The sequence below is a fragment of the Symphalangus syndactylus genome, chromosome 18 (genome assembly GCF_028878055.3).
Source record: "Symphalangus syndactylus isolate Jambi chromosome 18, NHGRI_mSymSyn1-v2.1_pri, whole genome shotgun sequence".
In the NCBI taxonomy this organism is placed as follows: Eukaryota; Metazoa; Chordata; class Mammalia; order Primates; family Hylobatidae; genus Symphalangus; species Symphalangus syndactylus.
In genome coordinates, this window is record NC_072440.2 from 80872348 (window position 1) to 80894370 (window position 22023).

Below are 22023 nucleotides of genomic sequence, written 5' to 3' on the forward strand. Positions count from 1 at the left end.
ATTATCTCATTTCACCCTTACAACATGCTCTGAGGCAGGCAGCGCGAGGAGTATCATTCAGAGAGGAGAGGAAACTGAGGTTCAGAGAGGAGAGAGTCAAACAGTTGGCGAGTCATGAGGCCAGATGACCCAGCTGTCAGCCATCCAGCCATTCTGCACCTGGCCGCTCCCTGCCTCCCTCCCTCCCTCCCTGGCACGCAGGCACAGCCAGCTCCTCACTGGAGCCTGGGAGGCCTAAGCATTCCCACTCCAGGTGAAGCCTGCAGCCTGCACTACTCCCCTCCTTCCTACATCCCTCTGTCCCTCCTTCCCTCCCCAGAGATGGCTCCAGCCTATTTTTATCTTCCCTTCAGCACAGCACATGGCAAGGCTGCTGTCACCTCCCAAATGCAGTCCCTCAGAGCTGTGGGTGGGGAGGGGCCAGAGGGCCAAGAAAATCCCCAACCCCCACCTCCACAAACAGCTCACAGCAGGAGAGCAGCAGGGCCCCTCCACAACTCCCTGCCAGGCCTCTGGCCTTCTGCTGCTCCTTATTCCCCAATCTGGATTTTAGCTGTGGCAGTGCAGGCCACAGGAGGGGCTGCTGGGAGGACCAAGACTGAGCTGCAGCTCCCTCTCACCTGTCCAGCAAATCTCAGCCCCAATGCATTGGCTCAATGGCTCAGAATAGGCTAAGGCAGCCAGGGCAGCCAGTGTTGAGTCCTATGCTGACAAGGTAATGGAGGTTTATAGAGGGTGAGAGCCCAAGGCCATGCAATGCTGGGGGTCAGAGCCAAGACCTGAACTCCAAACTCAACTCTTGCACTGTAGCCACGCCTCCACCAGGCTGGGGAAAACAAAGACACCAGAGAAGCTGCAGAGAAGAGAAGAGGCTCTGTCCCTGCAACTTTGCTGCAATCCCTGACGACACCAGCGATGTAAGAGAAGGCTGTATCTGCAAAGGTTGAGGGGCAGCAATATGTCCATGCTGCCAAAACAGGATAGACCCCTGCCTATCCCTGTCCCTGCCCTCGGTGGTCTTGTAGCATCATGCACGCCTCTCTTCTGCTCTTCAGCTCACTGAAATCATCCTCAGTGCACTGGAAGCTGGACAGGGCAGGGGCAGCACCTCACCCTTCTGGGCTTCCCCTGCACCCAGCACGGTGTGTGGCACACAGCAGGTGCACTATCAGTATTTGCTGAACGGAACTGAAATGGGAGCCCTATTCCACGTTTGGCATCTGGGAGACAGTAAATGAGTAATCTCTGGGCCTCAGTTTTATGGTCGAGGAATCGGTGACCCAGTCGTAGGGTTATTGTGAGGATCTAAACAAATCAGAGGATGCAGGTTAAACTGCTGAGCTGTGACCTTGGCTGTTCTCATTGCCCTGCTGTTTTTTGTAAAGCACTCCTTCTAAGCCCTAGTTTCTATGAGATGGGATGTGCTCTGTAGGGGTCACCAGAGGAGCACTGGCCTGGGTGAGCCCACCTCTCGTTTCTGCTTAGCCACTAACTTACCGTGCTTCCTTGGGCAAGAATCTCCCCACTCTAGTCCTCTGTCTCTTTGCCTGTCAAATCAGGGGATTCAGCTGGACAACCTCTGAGCTTCCTTTCTCAGTTCACAATTCTCTGCGTCTGAGACCAGAGGTGTGAGGGTGGGGAGTACAATAGGATGGATGGAGATTAGCTACAAGGGACCCTTTGCAGGCACAGCAAGACAGAGAGGCTGCAGGCTGCTGTCTTACAGGCCTCGGGGATGCCTGTGTGAAGTCTGCCTCTGCCTGAGGATAGGCCAAGGGCTTCTGGGAACTCTTTCTATGATTTTATAAGCAGAGGCCTCCTACTTGCTCTGGCAAGCTGCTATCCAATTACAGACTCAGTAATGCCAGAAGCTTCCAGCTGGCTGTGGCTGTGAAGACCATGACCATCAAGCAATGACTCCATGGGTTGCTCTGAAGCTTGACCTCCCTGCTCCTGGCTAACCTCGAGCCTGTGTCATCTGCAGGGTGGATATTTAGTTGTTCACTTGGCCTGGACTTAGGTGCAGATCTAGGAATGGTGGTATCTCAAAGGTATGGACTGGACCCAGTAAGAAAAAGGGAATGGTATAGGATTAGCTTTCTCATTTATTTGGCAAATCTGAACCTCAATTTTCTCAGCTGCAAAATAGGGATAACAAATGACTGAATGAGGGCTCTGTGGTAGAGCCGTGGCAACAAGATCTGACAGCACAGACTCTGCCTCAGCAGCTGCGGTGAGCACCATGGCCAGTGACAGGCCCCCTTCCCCTCTCTGGTCCCAGCAATGGCTCTGAGACCCACAATGGTAGGTCTTGGGCACCTGCGGCAGGCCAAGGGTTCATGAAATATGGACTGGTGAGTGAGGGGAGATTCAAGCCCCAATAGACAGAGCAGAGAAGCTGCCCTTCCTGGACTTCATAGCACAAGTCTGCTGGCTCTAAGAGGTCTAGTCAGCCAGCTCCAGGTCTGGAGACTGGGCAGTCTGCAGGGATCTGTGGTCCCCTCCAATCCGAGGCTGCAGAGGACTGGAAAGAAAGCACTTTGAAGTAATGCCAGGCAGGAGGAAATCAATCAGACAAACACAGTAAGGAAAGCCACCCCTACCTCACCCACCAGCTTCCTTCGTGGTCTGACATGCAGTGCCTGGGCCCTCACAGGGCAGCATACTTCTTCGGGTTTCCAGCCACATGATCTCATTTGCTCTTCATAATTCTCTGTATCCCAGGAGGTAAGTAGGGCATACACATCTTACAGGACAGGGAATCTGGACACAAAGAGATTAAGGGGCTTGCCCAAGCTCACACAGCCAGGTGGTGGCAAACTCAGGCCTGGAACCCAGCTCCTTGACTTGCAACCCACGTTCTCTTTTTATAATAGCTCACAGCCATGTGAGCCTGCAGCTCAGAGCCTGAGCCCTCAAACCAGGCACTCACTTGTGGTGGGTACATACAAAACCCCATCCCTCTCCAAAAAAATCTGTCAAAATTTAAAGACATTTGAGCAAAAGATGAATAACAAGCCATCAATTTCCAAAACGTGGGAAGAGTTTGGCTGACAATGGGGAAGAAATGCCACATTAGATGCTTCCCAGAAGTAACGGCAAAGAGCGGCCCAAGCAGATGGTTGGCAAGGCCTTTTGAAGGGCGTCAGGACTCGGCTGCTCTGCCCAGGCATGGGAGCGCCCACACAGGCATGCCTGTACCAGCACATAGTCTGGGAAGACCCAGAGGCCTTTAAGTGCAGGCTGTGCTCCAATGAGGGTGCCGTGGATGGGCTAGGAATGTGAGGCTGCAAGGATCAGCCCAGACCTGCCAAGGTCTGAGCCCTAAGGACCCCTAGAGGAAACTTGGAGATGAGAGGTTTGCCCTCATTCCTACCCCCTGTGCTCTTCCTGGGCAGGTGATGATAATGTGCTGAGAAGCCACTGGACCAGGAATAGGGAGACCAGAGTTCCCAATCTAGATGTGTGATTCGGGCAAATTTTCAAACTGCTCTGGCCCTACTGAGCTCACCTGTGCAGGAAGGGGCCTGTGGGGAGGAGCTTCAAGCTGTGCAGTCTGTGATGTGAGCACAAAGCCCCACCCTGCTTTCCTAAGGTGGCGCCTGCGGGGATTTCTAGCTGGGAAGCAGCCAGGAAATGTGGTTCCTAAGCTCAGGACACTCAGCCTTCTGGAACCCTCCCACTCCTGCTGCATCCTCACTTCTTCCCGGTAATGAGCCAGGCTGGGGCACATCCTGCCACTTCCAGGAACCACCTCCCTGTCTTCCTCCCCTGCCCAGCCCAATGCATCTGCATCCAGAGACAAGTGCTGGCCCAGGACCTCCCAGAATCAGCTTCCTGGGCACCCCACCCTTCTTCCTACAAGACATACCCCACCCCAGGCCCAGTAGAGGGTCCACACCCTGAGCAAGGACGACCCTTTGCCGCCCTAGTCCAGCCTGGGGCCCAAGCGCTCCTTCCTGTGAAGCCTGAGGTCGTGGAGCCCTGGGAAGCAGCTCACTTTGCAGAAAAGGCAGTCTAATGTGGCCAGCAGGGGCCTCTGTGCCGACTTGATAACCATTCCCCTTTTTACCTGGTGAGACACAGCCCTGCGCCAGGTATGAGGCTCAGTGAGCAGAAGGTGGGCTGAGTTTCAGGCTCTAGACGCCCTCGTGTAGGACATAGTTGGCAGGACTATCCCAGGGAGTGAGGGTGTCCGGTCCTGGCCTGGGCTGGCTGGAGTAAGGCGAGAAGCACCTAGTCTGCTCTGTGGCCAAACCCAGAGCTCTTGGAGCCCCAGGCAAGAAGCCATGAGAAAGTAAGTTTGGTTCTATGCACACATTTGTGTGTGTGTGTGTGGGGGGGGGGGGGTTGCTGTGGGGAAGAGGGGAGTTGTGTATATGTCCGGGATATATGTGTGAGGAGTGTGTATGCATGTGTGGGTGTGGGTGTGTGGGTAAAAGGAGGTATGGGTGGGGGAGGGTCTATGTGTGTCAGTTTAAACTGCAACTATGTGTTCTAAGGCCAATTGTGAGAAAGAAAGATGTGGGGCCCTGCACCCTGGAAACTTTCCTCGTTTGGGGTGAGCCACAGATAACTGAGGGTGTCTGACACCCTTCCCCCAACTGTCTTGGTCTCCTCAGGGTGCTGAGGTCAGCACCGCCCCAGGCGCCAGCAGCCCAGTTCTAGCTCTTGTTTTTAACGCAGGCTGCTTTTGCCAGCAGCTGCATTTACAGTCTGGACTCAGGAAAGCAGAAAATAAACTGGCCTGCAAAGCCACTCCTGGGGCCATCATTTCTCCCAGAGGTAGGGGCACCTGGGGCTTAGTCAATGTGGGGTGGGAGGCATTAGGAAGTGCAGGCAAGAACACCAAGGGCCTAATTTGCTTAAGGCAGTCACTGGGGTCCAAAGATAAAGGCAGGAGAGAGGTAGTGAAACCTCGTCTCTACTAAAAATACAAAAATTAGCTGGGTGTGGTGGCACATGCCTGTAGTCCCAGCTACTCAGGAGGCTGAGGCAGGAGAATTGCTTGAACTCAGGAGGCAGAGGTTGCAGTGAGCTGAGATTGCCCACTGCACTCCGGCTTGGCAACACAGTGAGACTCCATCTCAAAAAAACAACAACAACAGCAACAACAACAACAACAACAAAAACAGAAATAGGAAAAGAATAGAATAGGATAGGAACTGAGGAAGGCAGGAGTCCCTGGGAACCAGCCTGCCACATACAGGTGCACAGGCTGTGCACTGCACAACTACAAAGGAAACTATTCACACAGATTACTCTGGGATTGTATGATAGGTGGTGTCAACTGACAGGGAGGGAGGGAGGAAGGTAGCTCATGGTGATCCAGACCCAGGGCTATGGCCCATGTTTTCATATGGTCTATGGACCTCACAAGAAGGCTGTGTGGTGCATATCGTTACCCCTTGTTAGACATGGAGACACTGAAAATGTGACCTGTTGAGACACACACAGGTTCTAAAGCGCAGAACTCTGAACTCCTAGTACAGTGTCCTTGGAAACTGCAGAGGTTGGAGGCCTCTCTGGACCCGCTGGTCAGGCTGCACTGGCCTTGCAGGTGCACATGTGCACGTCCCCCAGGGAGTTCACACTGGGAAGGGGTACCTTTCCCCAGCCTTCCTGGAGGAGTCCTGAGCTGCCTGAGTGAAACAGCAAATCCCCTTTAGGCCTAAACGCAGGGTGAACCCCAGATGAACCACTTGGGGTTGGGAATAGGTGGGTTAGGAGAAGGGGGGTGCTCTGGGAAACAAACCAAAGCAAGACAGAGTAACCACTCGTGCTGTCCCTCCACAGGGCCCTGAACAGGGAGCCAGGCGCTTACAGCGTGCGTGCCGGCTGGAAGGAGGGAGGCTCAGACATCCCCATTTTCCCAGGCCAGGGGTTCCAGCTCCCTATCACCTCCACCATACAGCCCAGAGATAGGGAGCCAGGAGATCAAGTCTCCCAAGACCCCCTTCCCAGGGGACACTGTGATGTCCCAGAATTCACAGGCCACCAATTACAGGAACTGCTAACACAGTTTCCCAAGTCCCTCCTGACTCAGCTGCTTCATTTCCCCTCTTCTTCCCAGGTCTCACCTCCTAAGCAAAGCAAGAGGTGGTGAGGAGGGAGGGCAGGGCTTTCCTCTCAGGATGTTCAGCCTCCCCACTCCCTCCCACCTGCTACAGGATGAGGACTCCAGGCTGTGTCTTCCCTGGAGGGCTGACTGGGGTTAACCTGGCCCTTGAGCAGGCTGCTGACCTGGAGGGCCTCTCTCACTGTCTTCCCTTTCCACTCCCAGCGATGGCAGCTCACACATTGCCATAGTGTAGCCTGAAAGAGCCGAGCCTGGCCCTGTACCACACACCTGCCCTCATCAGAAGAGAGCGGCTTTCTGCAGAGAGGACACCAAGGCAGCTCACAGGAGCACTAGACAGAAGCCCAGGTTTGGCACTAGTGGCCTGCACCTGGGCCAAGGGCCTGCACCACTTGGGCCTCGTCAATACACAACTGCAGGAGCACTGGCCTGTCACACCATGAGGCTGTGATCTCTCCTCTTAGGGATCTAGGGTGAGCAGTACTGGCCTGGGCAGGCCATGCTCTTGCAGAAAGAGCAAAGGTTTCTGGGCCCCACTATGGTGGCACAGACATGGGCAGGGCAGATCTGTGTCCCAGCCAGAGCCACAGAGCACAGAGGGTGAAGGCACATGCAGACAGTCACCTACCTAGGTCCATTCAGGCAAGAGTTCTAGCTGCTTCCCAAAGATCCCCAGCAGTTCAAAGCCCTCCCTTACCCACAGGCTGACTTCTGAGTGCTGATGTGGCTCCAGCCCTGGCAACTAGCTCCAATACTGGAGTGGGCGTGGCGTCATCTGATTTTCTTGCCAGAGACACAACACATGGCACAGAGAGGGTAGGGGGCTATGCAGGACACTCAGCAAACTGTGGCAGGACAGGCTGGGGGTGGGGGCCCAGAGCAGTTGTTTTTAGCTTTTGACAGCATCTGCCTAGCATTTTAGAGTTAGAAAAAAGAAAACAGGCCGGGTGCGGTGGTTGCTGCCTGTAATCCCAACACTTTGGGAGGCCAAGGTGGGTAGATTACGAGGACAGGAGATGGTAAAACCCCGTCTTTACTAAAAATACAAAAAATTAACTGGGTGTGGTGGTGCACGCCTATAATCCCAGCTACTCGGGAGGCTGAGGCAGGAGAATCGCTTGAACCTGAGAGGCAGAGGTTGTGGTGAGCTGAGATCGTGCTACTGCACTGCAGCCTGGCAACAGAGTGAGACTCTGTCTCAAAAAGAAAACAACGATGATGATGATGATAATCTATAATCCCTCATGGTTACTAGGTACTTGCTATGTGCCAACCAGAAAAGGCTTTCTATCTTAAGCATTTCTTTTAATCTTCGAACAACTCTATAAGATGGATAGTACTATTCCCACCCTACCTGCTCCCGCCACCCCACACCATTTTTCAGATAAAGTAACTGAAATAAAGAAAACTGCTGAGGGTCACTGTGCTAGGAAGTGGCAGAGGCAGGCTTAGAACCCTGCCAGCCTGACTCCAGAGTCCTGTCTTCTAACCACCATACGAGGCAGCCTCCTTTAATGAGCAATTATCCCGTATTTTTCTGGAGTGAACAGTTTTTGAAGTGCTTTACTACCTGGTTCCCTCCTCTTGTGACCCAGAGCACTGATACCACTGAGCTGAATTTCTCTGTATGCATTTGGCTGCCCTGCAGAGCTGCAAGCTCCCCAGGAACTTAAGAAGCAAGCCAGGGTCAGGGCCATGGAAGGTGCCTCTTGTAGCATGAATAAACCCAATGAGGTGAGACTGATATTGATGTCTTCATGTTACAGATGAGACGACTGAGGCCAGCTGTCTCCTGAGCTACGGTGGACCTGAATTCCTCTCCCGACCCCCGCCTAGGACTGCCCCAGGTAAAATGATCCCACACAGCACAGGAGAAGTGCCAGCTCGCCAAGGGACAGCATGGCCCTGGGTGCTTCTCTTCTGGTATGTAAGAGACTGAACATGCCAGAACCATGGAGCCCACAGCCAACACCCCTCAGGCAGGTTGCTTACCTCGGCTGATCCTCTGCTTCTCCCCGGAGAGGATCCCTGGTGTGTCGATGACGCTGATGCTCTCCAGCACAGGGTTGGGTAGCTGGGCACACACGAACCTGCATGGGCAGAGGTAACCTGGGTGAGTACTTGCCCACCTTTCATGACCCAGCCCCATGACTCCAACCACCTGTTTTGTCTCTCTCAGGTGAGCTGCAGGTGCATCCTGAAGGGTTTAGTTCACCATGGGCTTGCCCAGTTCAGGGCGTGGCTGACAGCTGACCCAGGGCTGAACCCCAGTCCTCTTGCTTCTCCCCACATCCAGTGTTAGAGCGCCCTGCACCTGGGTGTGTTTGGTAAAATGCTGTGTGACCAGCAAGCAGGGCTACTCCATAGCAACATCCCGTCTTCATGTGTGATCAAAGCCTGGGTTTAATTCTTACAGCCCCAAGTCCTTAGTTTCTCCTTGGTCAGCTACCTCCTTGCCTTGAATAACTCCACTTAGCTTGGCCCTCTCTAGGAACCTTAGCTTCTTTAGACAGTCAATTTGAAGACCCCCTGGCTCCTCTTCATATGAGCCCCTAGGGACTAGCGGGGCAGGAGGGACTTCAAGGGTCTGTCCCAAGCCATCACTGCACAGAGTCAGGGTCTGGGGATCCTCCTGATTTGATCCTCGTGGGCAAAGTGGCTGTGCTTCTCTGTTTATGTCCTCATTTGTAAATGGGGTATCATTCAACAGTAACTGAAGCCCTACTCTGTGCAAGGTAACAGGCTGGGTGCTATGGCCAGAGGATCACAAGCCTGGCTGGCTTAAAATGCAGACACCTGTAAACTCAGCAATTTGAGAGGCCGAGGTGGGCGGATCACTTGAGGCCAGGAGTTCGTGACCAGCCTGGCCAACATGGTGAAACCCTGTCTCTACTAAAAATACAAAAATTAGCCAGGCGTGGTGGCACATGCCTGTAACCCCAGCTGTTCAGGAGGCTGAGGTGGGAAAATTGCTTGAACCCAGGAGGCGGAGGCTATAGTGAGCTGAGATCACGCCACTGCACTTCAGCCTGGGCAACAGAGCAAGACCTCATCTCAAAAAAAAAAAAAAAAAAAAGGAACCACTGTAAAGATTTATATATTTTTTCCTTTCTCTCTCATATTTTCTTCACACAACACACAACAGTTGCGGGAATGGATTATTTACATTTTATCACTTTCTAGATGAAGATAATAATATTCAAAGAGGTGTCTTTACTCAAATTAAACCACCCCCACCCAACCTCACCCACACTTCCTGGTTTCAATAAATTTAACGATGGAGTTAATGAGACTTGCTGGGTTTGATTAATGACATAAGGGCGCTCAGCTCTCAGGAATGCACCCAGCATATGATGGCAATCACTTAAATTCTGTTATCATAATAGGCTATATGCTATTACATATAATACAATACACTATATCATTATAAGCACAATTATCCCAAAATGGCATTAACCACTAAACCTGTACTCCTCTCATGTGATGAGCCCAGTTTCCTCTTGTCTCCCCCTGGCTTTTCCCTCCTCTCCCCTGGGGTCCAGCTCCTCCTCGCTGCCTTCAGATAGGACGATGCTCCTCAGCTGACTCACCAACACTGCAAACTCAATGTGTCCAAAATCAAATTCACCGCCCACCCCCTTGCTCAGATATCCCTGCTTCTCTTCAGCTCCAGCAACTCATTCTCCTGAATCATGCTCATCCCACCCCCTCCATTTATGCATTTTAGCATTTTGGGCATCCAGGACCTCCTTACTTAGTTCCAGTTATAAGAGACACCCCTGGACTCCAGGATGCCTGCCCCACTGCACCTTACCACCACGACCTCCTCATTCTTCCTAAATGGACCTCAGCTTCATTCCTGACATAAACCAAGCCCCATGCCTGGGCCTCTCTCTCTGCCAGGCCAAGTTCCCAAGATTTCTCAGCGTGACCCTTCCTCTGCTCCCTACTCTGGGTGCACACCTTGGCCACTCACAGTTCCACATTTCATTCATGTGGTCGTCTCCCCGTCCCTGTCTCAGACTGTTATTGACTCCATGTCACTACAAGAAAGGTCAGAGACAAGTTCATAGGTTTATAAAAAATATTATTTGGGGCTGGGCATGGTGGCTCACACCTGTAATCCCAGCACTTTGGGAGGCTGAGGCAGGTGGATCACCTGAGGTTGGGAGTCCGAGACCAGCCTGACCAACATGGAGAAACCCTGTCTCTACTAAAAAAAAAAAAAAAATACAAAATTAGTCACGCGTGGTGGCATATGCCTGTAATCCCAGCTACTCAGGAGGCTGAGGCAGGAGAACTGCTTGGACCTGGAAGGCAGAGGTTGCAATGAGCCGAGATCACACCATTGCACTCCAGCCTGGGCAACAAGAGTGAAACTCCGTCTCACACACACACACACACACACACACACACACACACACACAAAATTATTTGGGATAAGAGACATCAAGAATCCTTTGGGCAATGAGCCTCAACTTCTACAACTGAAAAATGGCCACAGCAGATGCCTATTCCATTCACTAAACAATTAAGGAATCAAATGAAACAGGACATAACACTATCACTAACTAACCTGTTGGTTACTATGTGCCAGGCACGAAGTGTTTTCTGTTCACTATCCCACTTATTTCTCCTTTAACTCCTATTATCCTATTTTACAGATGGGAAAAATTAGAAACAAATAAGTTTTGTAACTTGTTCAAGAGCCACAGTATTAGGCAGGACTTGAACCCAGGTCTATCTGAAGGCAAAGCCTGTATTCATTACCTCTAAACACCTCCAATTAGAAAAAGTAGTTTTAAAATTATTTTCAAAGTATTTACCATGCACATGTGAAACTGGATTTATAAGTGAAATAAGTGTGAGCAGAGGATCAGCCTGCATTCTGGTTAAACAGAATAATTAACGTGAAGGCCCAGATTAGTTTGCCAAGCATTCCTAGAGCTTTCTCCATTCAAATCATCGTGACAATCTTGGTATCTGCAAGGCTGAACTTGTCTGAGGGGAAGAGAGGTGACCTGTGCAAGGTCATTTAATTTAGTAGAAGAGTTAGTGCTCAAACCCAAGGCTTCCCTCTTAAGTCCAGGGTTCTTCCCACCAGGTAGAAACAATATCCGTGAACAAAAAAGAACCTTCGTCTGCCTCCTTCCAGTTGGATACAAATCCCAACCACTGCATGTTTAGGCAAATGCTGGGAACTATATGGAGCATCCTCCTCCGCTTTCACTAGGGGTAGATGCAGGGTAGGGGAATGTGACCTAAGTCAATGTTGTATCCTTCTCTGCTCCCTGATAAGGAGGAATCAGCCCAGCATTTGCAGCTGCTGCATCTTACAACTGACTCAGTTACACTCTCAGCAAGCAAGGGACAATCTAGGTATGGAAAGATTGACAGGAGACTCTAGGCACCAAGCCTCCCAAGACCCTGCCTACTGTTCTTTCACACCCCACACTCCAAGAAGAGAAGAGAGCACCCCAAAGTGTTGTGTTCCTCTCCACACTCACCTGTTCAAGAAGGCGTTGCCAAAGGCATTGAGTTTCCTGAAGGGTTTCTTGGGATCCACCACCAGGGCGTTCCCAGGGATGATCCCCTCCATGTCTCCCTGCATCACCGCAATGAAGGAGTCTGTGGTGGGCTCAGGCCCAATCCTCATGCCTGGGAAATCCTGTTCCAGCAGGTACCTAGCAGGAAGGAGCAGAGTCCTAATGCAGGCGTTCTGCTCAAAGATCAACATGGCATGTCTACTATAAGGCAGACAACATGCGAGTCAGCGGGGAGGGCAGGGCCACAGCAGCAAGATCTCATGGCTGGGAGAAATGCCTGCTGGATAACAAGTCCAAAGAACTTTGTAGAGGAGGTGGAATTTCAGCTGAACTTAAAATATTGTTTTTTGGTCCTTATCTTTTTCCCTTTCTCAATCAGTTGGGGGCTGGTGGGTGGGGGTGGAAGGAGCAAGGTTTGGGCTCAGAAACAAAGCATGGATTGAAATGATTCTTACACAAAGTATTACAGACTCCACAACTGAAGGTAACCTGCTGAAGTACCCACACAAAGGCATGGTTAGAACTAAACCTTCCATAGACTCTGCTGGCTTTTCATAGGTCTTTATTTAACCGGTTAGTTCTTTAATATAAAAATAGCTCATATATGATACAAAATACAAACAATATAAAAGGTACATTATGAAAAATGAATCTCTGGCTGGGAGCGGTGGCTCACACCTGTAATCTCAGCACTTTGGGAGGTCAAGGCAGGTGGATCACAAGGTCAGGAGTTCAAGACCAGCCTGGCCAACATGGTGAAACCCCGTCTCTACTAAAAATACAAAAATTAGCTGGGCATGGTGGCAGGTGCCTCTAACCCAGCTACTAGGGAGGATGAGGCAGGAGAATCATCTGAACCCGGGAGACAGAGGTCGCAGTGAGTCAAGATCACGCCCTTGCACTACAGCCTGGGCAACAAGAGCAAAACTCCGTCTCAAAAAAAAAAAAAAAAAAAAGAAAGAAAGAAAAATGAATCTCCATCCTATCTTACACCTCTAGTATCTGTATTTTGTATCTTGTATCCTTCTAGAAATGTTCCATGCATACAAGTACTATGTTATTAAGTGTTCACACAGATCTACACATTTATGATCTTATTTATTTATTTTGTTGAGATGGAGTGTCACTCTGTCACCTAGGCTGGAGTGTAGTGGCGTGTTCTCAGCTCACTACAACCTCCACCTCCCGGGTTCAAGTGAGTCTCCTGCTTCAGCCTCTGGAGTAGCTAGAATTACAGCTGCCTGCCACCATGCCTGACTATTTTTTTGTATTTTTTGTAGAGATGGGGTTTCACCATATTGGCCAATCTGGTCTTGAGCTCCTGACCTCAGGTGATCCGCCCGCCTTGGCCTCTCAAAGTGCTGGGATTACAGGTGCGAGCCACTGTGCCTGGCCTGATTTTATTTATTTATTTATTTATTTATTTTTTGAGGTGGAGTTTCGCTCTTGTTGCCCAGGCTAGAGTGCAATGGCATGATCTCAGCTCACTGCAACCTCGCCTCCCAGGTTCAAGTGATTCTTCTGCCTCAGCCTCCCGAGTAGCTGGGATTAACAGGCACCCGCCACCATGCCTGGCTAATTTTTTGTATTTTCAGTAGAGATGGGGTTTCACCATGTTGGCCAGGCTGGTCTTGAATTCCTGACCTCAGGTGATCCACCTGCCTCGGCCTATCCCAAAGTGCCGAGATTACAGGCATGAGCCACCGCGCCCAGCCACCTGATCTTATTTTTTAGCATAGAAGCAACCTGCACACCTTTCATTCTATCGTTCTTGTCATTATCCATTTAATTCCAACTTTCAAAGAAGAGACTACATTCAAAATGCCTTGTATAGTACCTGGCAAAACAGATATGTTCAACAAATGCGTCCTCCCTTGTGCCCTTAGGTATTAGGCAATTTCATTACAGATGTAATAGTATATGGTGGGATTCCCAGATAGAGATTATATTGTGCTATGTTTTTAAATATGTGTTTGGTGTTTTACCTGCACTACCTAAATAGCTGTCAAAAAGTTACCTTTTATCTGTCAATGCCTTCCTTCTGCACCCAACACCCATACACACACCCCTCCCCACAACGTGTGCATGCTTTGTAACCATGAAGGATGTTGTAATGTGCATAGGCAGGAATGTACAGATCCTGTGATGATTTCATCCTGTGATGAAAACACGTGGATATTATCAATGCACGTGTTTCTTTTTATGCTTAATATGTTTAGGACATAGCAGGACAGATCTATTCCTCCTAATGACAACGTAGAATTCCATTATATGGGTTATTACTGGCTAATTTAATGGCCACATTGCTGGCCATCTAAAATTTAACCAATAGTTCAAATTTACCAATTGAAATTTGAACTATTTCAATTCTTCCTAGATGGAAGACAAATGGCAGTAGGGGAGTTTACACATTATCCCAACCAGAGAGGTGAAGAAGAGGAAGGGAGTTTGTTTATTTTTATGGAATGGTTTTTAACATGTTCTCTTTCTGTCCTTTAGTGTGGGCCAGGAGGGGGCCAGAGGTCCAAGATCTGGTCCTGTTCACTCACTGTGCAGCCTCAGGCAGGCCCCCTCCCCTCTCTGGGCCCTATCCTCTGTTCCCTTTAAGAGGCTAGACAATGTGATAGCTCAGGTGCCTTCTGTTCTAAAAGTCTGTTCCCTGATCTGCTGCCTGAGGGATGCATTTCTGGGTGGTACTCACCGGTGTCACTCAAACCCACACGGCTCTGCCCCTTGTTGATGGCCACTCCTGAAAGGACAGGGGGCTGGTGAGTGGACTGTTCCTCTGAGCTTCTGGCTGTGGCCCCGGAAGGCAGGTGACTCTCTGCTGTTCTCTGGGCCTGGATGGTGAGAGCCCGAAGTCCCCTACCCCTCTCCATGGTCCTCTTTAGAAGCCAAGAGCAGAGGCACATGGTGAGCCAGGGAATGCGAATGCCTCTAAGAACCAGCCAGACCTCTAGGAGCTCAGAACAGCTTTGAGCCAAGCAGCATGAGGCTGGGCTGAAGAAAGGAGCTCAGAACTACCTTGGGTTGGGACCGGCCAGAGGAGAGCTCTGGGGCATCCTCCAAGGCCTTGATGGACAGGAGCTAAGAGATGTTGCTCAACAAATGCAGACCTTTGGGGTGGGCTCTCCCCAAGTGCTGAGAATCCCCCTCCTGCTTTAAATCTTGGGGGCCTGTAGTTATGCACAGAGGGAAGAGCCAGGAGGCCCTGTTAAGTTGGGAAAGAAACTTGGAGATCTCCTGGTCGGTGGTCCTCAGCCTGCTGCACATCCCAGCCCCCTGTGAGGCTTTAGCTCTTGGTGTCTGGACCCCACTCCCCAGAGGTGCTCACTGCTCTATCAGGAGTAGGGCCCTGGACACTGCTACTTCTCCAAGCTACCCAGCTCATTCTAGGTCCAGCCAGTGTTGGTAACCTGCTCTGGACCCAGCCTTTCATTTGACTGAAGTAACTGCGGACACTCCATAGCCTTTCCACGTGTCACATATTATGCTAAATATTTTCACAACTGCATCTCCTTTGGTTCTCACAGCAGCCCTATAGATAGGCAGGCACCGAGGAAACTGAGGATTAGAAGGGTTACATGGCTTCTCAAAGTTAAACAGGTAGTAACAGAGCTGGAATCCACACCCACATCAGTCTGACCAAATCCTTTATTCTTCAACTGTCTTCTACCCTGAGGAAATCACTGCCTCACAGGCCGACAGAGCAGAGCTAGTACCAGATGCCACATCTCCAGGGCCCATGCCCTAGCTCTCTGCCCATCCTGTGACTCCCTAAGGTGGGCCAGCACAGGTGGACTGCAGCAGCAGGCCTGGTCTGCACAGAGGGGTGGTGGCCAGGGAGGCTTGCCAGGGCTTCCTCCCACTCATCAACATCCCATTTTTGCCTTTGAGCAGCGTTCTGAGCTGTGAATTTACTCTGCGGTTCCATGGTAGTTAAAGTCAGGTTGCTATGGGCTCTGTCCCCAAGGAGGAGCCTCGGCAGCCAGCCCTGGAGGAAGCTGCTGATCTGCTGAGAGTTGGAGCCCTCCTGTCCAAAGGCCACCCGCCACACAGGGCAAGATGGGTTTCAGGTTGTCTTGGGAAGCCCCTGATCCTCCAGATCCCAGTTCAATAATCAGAGTGCGAGGGCAGGATTTCCTCTGGTCAGAGGATCACTTTGAAAGCTGGCACCGAGGTTGTGATGAGAGTGAATCCTAACAGCTGTACCCTTGGCTAGCACTTCCTGCCTTCTCAGAATATCTTCTCCTTCAGGGCCTCCTGGGAGAAGCTGGGTATCTCAGTGGCCTGGGTCCAGCCAACCTGCTTTCTCTAACCTTGAGGGCTATGGTCTCCAGGGGGTACTTAACTCAGGGAACCTCAGTACCTCCCTCCATAACATGGTGGGTAATTGTTCAGACTGATTGAGTACCTGCGATGTGCCGGACGTTGTTCTAAACTTTCCATGGATTATCTCATTTCACCTTCCCACATACTATGATGTCAGCACTATGCTCTTCCTCATCAAATGGACCTAATAAGAAAACCTATCTCACAGGGTGTTCTGGGGATTAAATTCATTGCAGAAGTTAAGCATTTAACCAGTACCTTAAATTACCTAGATTATCATTCCATTTGAAGGAGGAGGAGATGAAGGTTAAACGATGTGCCCCAGGTGATGCACTCAGTAAATAGTAACAAGGCTACGATTTGAACCTGGCACTTGGATTGGAGTTCATGCTCCTAACCACTATACTCACTCTCCTTTCCTGCCTTGACCAGGAAATGCAGCCATCTTTAGGGACAGGCCAAAAGGGTTGAGCTCCCTTTTAGAACAATGAATGGGACAAGAAGGCCACAAAGAAATATGGTTTGGCAGGTGGCAGGCAGGGCTAGGCCTTGGAGGAGAGGTGAGGCTTTGAGGCCCACAAACGCAGGAGTGTACTCATCTCTGTAAATATCAGCCGTGGGGTTTCCTGCTTGGCCTCAGTGACCGGGATGTGGCATCCCAAAGCTGCTGCTATCATGTGATCAGAGCAGGTCCCTGGCTCCATGAGCTCTAAAAGGACACTTCTGGATTTACAAACAGTCGGGCAAGATTACCCTTCATGAGAAAGATTCCACGCTGATTGGGAAAGCCCATCTATCTTTGCCTGCCCGGGCACCTGACCTAGTGAGTGTGTGGATGAGAAGCCCTAAGCAGGGCTCTGCAAGGGAGCAGCGACAGTGGATTGCGGGAAGTAGGGATCATCAAAGGCTCCAGGGACAGCTGAAATAGAGAGGGCTGAAAAGAACCAGCCTCTGGGCAGCCTCAAAAATGCCCAGAATGAACAGGGCCAAACAGCAGTGATGAAGGATCATTCTTACACAGGCGTCTCAAATTCCACCCCTGAGAGGGACACGGTGTTCTCAGCAGATGAGTGAAGGCTTCCCAGCCTAGCAGGGTGGCTTCCGGGGAAGTTACAGGGCTGCAGCCCGAGGTGGTCAGGCAAGGGCCTAGGGTTTGTCCTGCTAAACCCACATGACCCAAAACTTGCTGACCACACATGGGTCTGGGGAAACACTGAGTCTAATGAAGCCACCAGTAAGTCCAGGCAGCACAGTCGGGTGGGGTAAATTCTCAGGGACATTTGGGTATGGCTTACAGAAGCGGGTGCCCCTGTAACAAAGCCACCACTGTGTCCAGAAAGGAAAAATCTATTGAGGAATCTCATGCACTGATTCTTTATGGGAAGCGATACAGATCGCCTCTGTTGCCAGGAGAAAACATTCCCACAGCAGTGTGAAAAAAGAAAAGTTAATTCAGGCCAGGGTGGGAACAGTGGAGATGGGGATGCACGAGAATGAGGGGAGACAGGACAGACTGAGTCCAGGATAATAGTACTCGCCCTGTCGGCCTCATGGGGTTTGAGGGAGACTGTAACGCACCCCACAGACACAAGCGAGGAAGTGGATGGGAGACGCTCCACAGCCAAGTTGAGGCATGAGTCAGCTCCGTGTTCCCTGGAGCAGCTATAATTGGCCCTGTCGAAAGCACCCTCAGCCATGTGATGAAGGGATTCCAGCACGAAGGAGAATCTGGTGGCCAGACAGTCCAGCCTCCTTGCGACAGGCCAGCCCGCCTAGGGCACTACCCGGCATCGTCCCCAGAGCTCAGCTATGTGCCCCTTCTCCAGCCCTTCCCTTCGTGCTGGAGAAGGGCCTTCCTGCACCTTCCTGAGAGCCTGCCTCTAAGTCTCATGTTAGAGAGTCAGCTTGAGAGAGGAGAGGAAATGATAAAGTCCCATACGCGGTGCCTGGAGCACAGCTGGTGCTAAACTGGTTCTGCCTCCCCTCCCCCCGAATCCGGTCAGTAATGCTGTGAGGCGGTTATTACTATTCGCATCTTATGGATAAGGAAACTGCGGGTCAGAAAGGGGAGGTGGCCTGACCTCTGTCAGACCTTCCTAACCAGGTCTCTGGGCAGGAAGTGGTGGAGCTGGATTCTGCTGACTTGGACTGTGTTCCATGGCCTTTGTCCCACTGTCAATGGGAATGGGAGGGAGACCCTTCCCCAAAGGTCTTTCTCCTCCCAGTAAATGTTTTTCCTGATGACTGCCAGGCACCTGACTTTCAAGGCAGCCCCTAAGTCAGGCTGAGGCACGCAGACACAGTTCCTCTGGCCTAAGGCCTTTTGCTTCCTTGTGTAACACTTAGGCCTTGTAAGAAGCAGGTGGATTTTCATCCAGGCCCATTTAGAGACCCAGCAGATCAGAACCCTGACAGACACAGGACATTGCCTGGCCTTGGTGGGTAGACAGGGCTGAAGGTGGTGCAGGGGCTGTGCCTGGCAGGATGGACTTTGCAGTGAGTGGGTCTATTGGGGTGGTGGCCCTCTCACTCTATTCCTTCGGCTTTCTGGAGAACTGTCTTTCCCGGTGCAGTGGCACTGTAATGCCTGGGGTGGGGATGTCAGGGTGGTGATGAGAGCTGGTGCAGCCACAGCAAATGCCAAGTCGCCTTTGGGGTGGGAGGTTGCAGAGTCTCCTGAAGTGGGAGAAGCTGAAAGGGCCAGCTCAGTAGCCCTCACGGTGGACTCCCATCCCAGCAGCCCCACCATGCGCTCATGCCTCAGGGTCCAAGTCACACGATAGAAGGTCTGTGCAACCCTCGGGACCAGCCCAGCCTTCCTATGGAGCCCAGGGCAACTTAGCTCTGCAGCCCCAGGCCCCACCAGCCAATCCACTAGAGCCTCTATCTCAGGTCTGCCAAGGCCCAGGGAGGCCTCCCTCATGGCCCATGGAAGTACTCAGGCCTTCCTCAGCCCTGAAGCAGCCAGCTACTCACCTCCACTACCTGCAGAATAAGGGGCCACAGAAGTAGGCAGCAAGAAGGAGTGACCAGGGGCCAGATGGTCTAAGGAAGGAGGGATTCAAGGCTGCATGCCAGGCAGAGAAATAGCAAAGGGAGAAGAATAGCAGAGACTGGAGGAAATGCTGCCAGGGCCAGAGGGACACAGAGCTACTGTACTCCAAAGAGGCAGCCTGTGTTGGAGAGGGCAGCCGCCAAGCCAATTTACTGTTTATTTTATTACTCTGTGTTGCCGGGCCTTAGGACAGGGAAGTTATTTCAGGCAGAGATCACAGCACATTAATTAGTTATTAGAAGAATGTCCTTTTCTGTGTGTTCTTCCTGAGACAAGAAACAGACCCCCTGGCAAGCACATATAACTGAAAGTGGATGGACCCTCAGAGGCAAAATGCCAAGAACTAGGGGAATGAAGAGGCAAGCCTTTGTTTCCGAGGAAAAGGCCCCTCACAGGTTCAGGCCTGCGATGGAGACAAGAATCAAGGCGAGAAGCAGGGATGGGAGAAGGGAGGGGAGGAGGCCTTCTGAGACCTAGGCATGGACACACTTATCCACCCCAGAGCAGCCTTACTCGCGCTGGGGAAGGGATGCAGTGTCAACTCACCCTCTTGGAAAACAACCGCAAAATATGCCTCTTAATACAAAAATTTTAAAGTTAAAAAATAATTTAAACAAAACTCTGCCCAACTTTTGGCCTAGCAATTCCACTTCTGGGAATCTATAAAAAACAAAACAAAACAAAAAAACCCCACACACACAATATAGGAAAAAATATTATGCACAGAGATATTCAGAATTATTCTACAATAACAAAAAATTAGAAATAGTCCAAAAGGAGTAGATTAAGTAAATGAAGAATCGTATATATACACAATGAAATAGTATGCAGCTGTTAAAAACAATGCTATTCATTAGTTATTATTCATTAGTTAAATGAATAATTGTATATACAAATAGTGAAATAGTATGCAGTTGTTAAAAATAATGCTTACGAATAATGCTTATAACATGGGAAATGTTCATGCTATAAGTAAGAAAACCTGGCCAGACGCAGTGGCTCACGTCTGTAATCCCCAGCACTTTGGGAGGCTGAGGTGGGTGGATCCCCTGAGGTCAGGAGTTCGAGACCAGTCTGCCTAACATGGCGAAACCCCATCTCTACTTAAAATACAAAAATTAGCCAGGCGTGGTGGCGAGTGCCTGTAACCCCAGCTACTTGGGAGGCTAAGGCAGGCGAATCGCTTGAACACAGGAGGCGGAGGTTGCAGTGAGCCGAGATTGTGCCATTGTACTCCAGCCTGGGTGACACAGTGAGACTCCAACTCAAAAACAAAAACAAAAATAAACAAGCCAGCATACAAAATTATATGTACAGCATGATCTCAACTGTGCTATAAAATAGGTACAAATACTGGAAATATATTTTATATATAAATTATATGTTTTATATATATATGTTTTATATGTAAATTAAAATAGCTTCTCCTAGGTCATGGGATTATGGGTGACTTTTTTTCTTCTTTAAATTTATTCTTTTCTATATTTTCCAATTAAAAACAACTGTTTATTGGATTTTATGAGAAAGAAGAAAAGTACATGATTTGGTTCTGGAGGGTTCCCTGTGGTACGACCCCTCCTACAGCGCTGGCTGACACTCCCTCAAGGGGAGACAGCTTTTGACACATGAGCTAAATTCAGTTGCTGACATGAGTGGGGAGAGGGAACTATTGCACATGGAGGATAAGAAAGAAGAGGGATCTGCCTCTCCCGGTCTTGCTGTCTCCCTCAGATAGGGAATCATCTGTGGCAATTTGACTCTGCCACTTTCCTAGACCCAGTTAACAGCCAGCGATGACTCAGGCAAAGCCGGGAGAGTGTCTCAGACAAAAGGCGCTTAAACCTGTCTGCTGCTTGGGGATCCTCACCTCTCCCCATCTTCCCTCGCATTCTGCAAAATGTCTGCTGGGAACCTCCTATAGCTGAGACCCTGGGCGAGTCCCCGGAGATGCTAAGGCATGGATGTTGTCTTGTCAATGATTGTACACCAGGAAGGAGAAGCTACAGGTAATGTATGAAAGGTTATAAATACCATATGTGTAGAGAGCCAGGGAAGGCTGTGAGAGGGCAAGGGTCATCTGCAAATGGCCTGCACTTCCCTTGAGGCATGAATGGGCCAAGTGGAGGCCAGGGCTCACGAAGGAAACTCTGCAGGCAACCCAGGCAGCTCTGAAGTGCCTTTGGCAGCAATGGGTGCTTAATAAAACAAGGGGCATGGCTTAGATCGGGGTTCCCACCCTAAAGTCCAAAGATGGCCCTTGGACCCCCAACATTATATGCAAATTTGGGATGTATGTACATTTTTCTAAAGATAGAAAGTTAAGAAGCAATGGATTAGATTAATCTCTAAGGCCTCTTGCAGTTCTATCAATATAAAACATACAAAAGCCAACAGGCCCATCACCTCCCAAACTCCTTCAGAAATCACTTGGCCTCTCAAAGCTGCTGAGCCCTAGGCTGTGCACTCTGCAAGGACAAACTCAGTGTGGTGTTGTGTTTAGACATGACCTATTAGCATGGTGCTACTTTCAGAAGGCTGGCGTTACAAGGTCAATGTTAGAGAAAATTAGTACCTAGAAAATTAGTAACTAGACTGCTAACTTTTCTGCACTCCTCACCAAACAAAGCACAGCATTTCACATGCTATGGATGCTCAAACAGCCAAGGAATAGGAACAAGGGTACCCCTGCTTTCCAAACCCTCTGCAGGAGATGAACACGCTTGACTTTGGGGGGCTACCAAACTCCATTCTCAGGCTGTGGGAGCCTAACTCTTAAGACAGAGGGCCACAGCATTTTCAACAGTTTGGAATGGCTGTAAAAGAGGCCAAGAAAAATGGCTGGCCTTGAAGTTGGGAGGATTGAGGACTGGAGTTGAAGCCTGTTCTCTAAAGATAAGAAGGGCCTCTGGTGGACCTCTCTGAATGCAGGGTGAACAAACTGACTTCTTGAGCCTCCCTCCAGCCCAAGGATTCTGTAATTGAAGGGAATGGATGACTCATTCTCAGAGTTA

General features: G+C 50.4%; 1 protein-coding gene across 2 annotated transcripts in view; it reads right to left on the reverse strand.

Moving 5' to 3' along the window:
* Positions 1-22023, reverse strand: part of EHD3 (EH domain containing 3) — a 34747-nt gene that overhangs the window by 11054 nt on the left and 1670 nt on the right. Inside the window, exons 2-3 of one of the 2 annotated variants that reach the window (XM_055251962.2) lie at positions 11587-11763; positions 8072-8169 (exon numbers count right to left, since the gene is read on the reverse strand). In XM_055251962.2, coding sequence (XP_055107937.1) covers positions 8072-8169; positions 11587-11763 — 275 coding nt within the window. The remainder of the gene's footprint in view (positions 1-8071; positions 8170-11586; positions 11764-22023) is intronic. The other variant, XM_063622743.1, reaches the window with a different exon arrangement.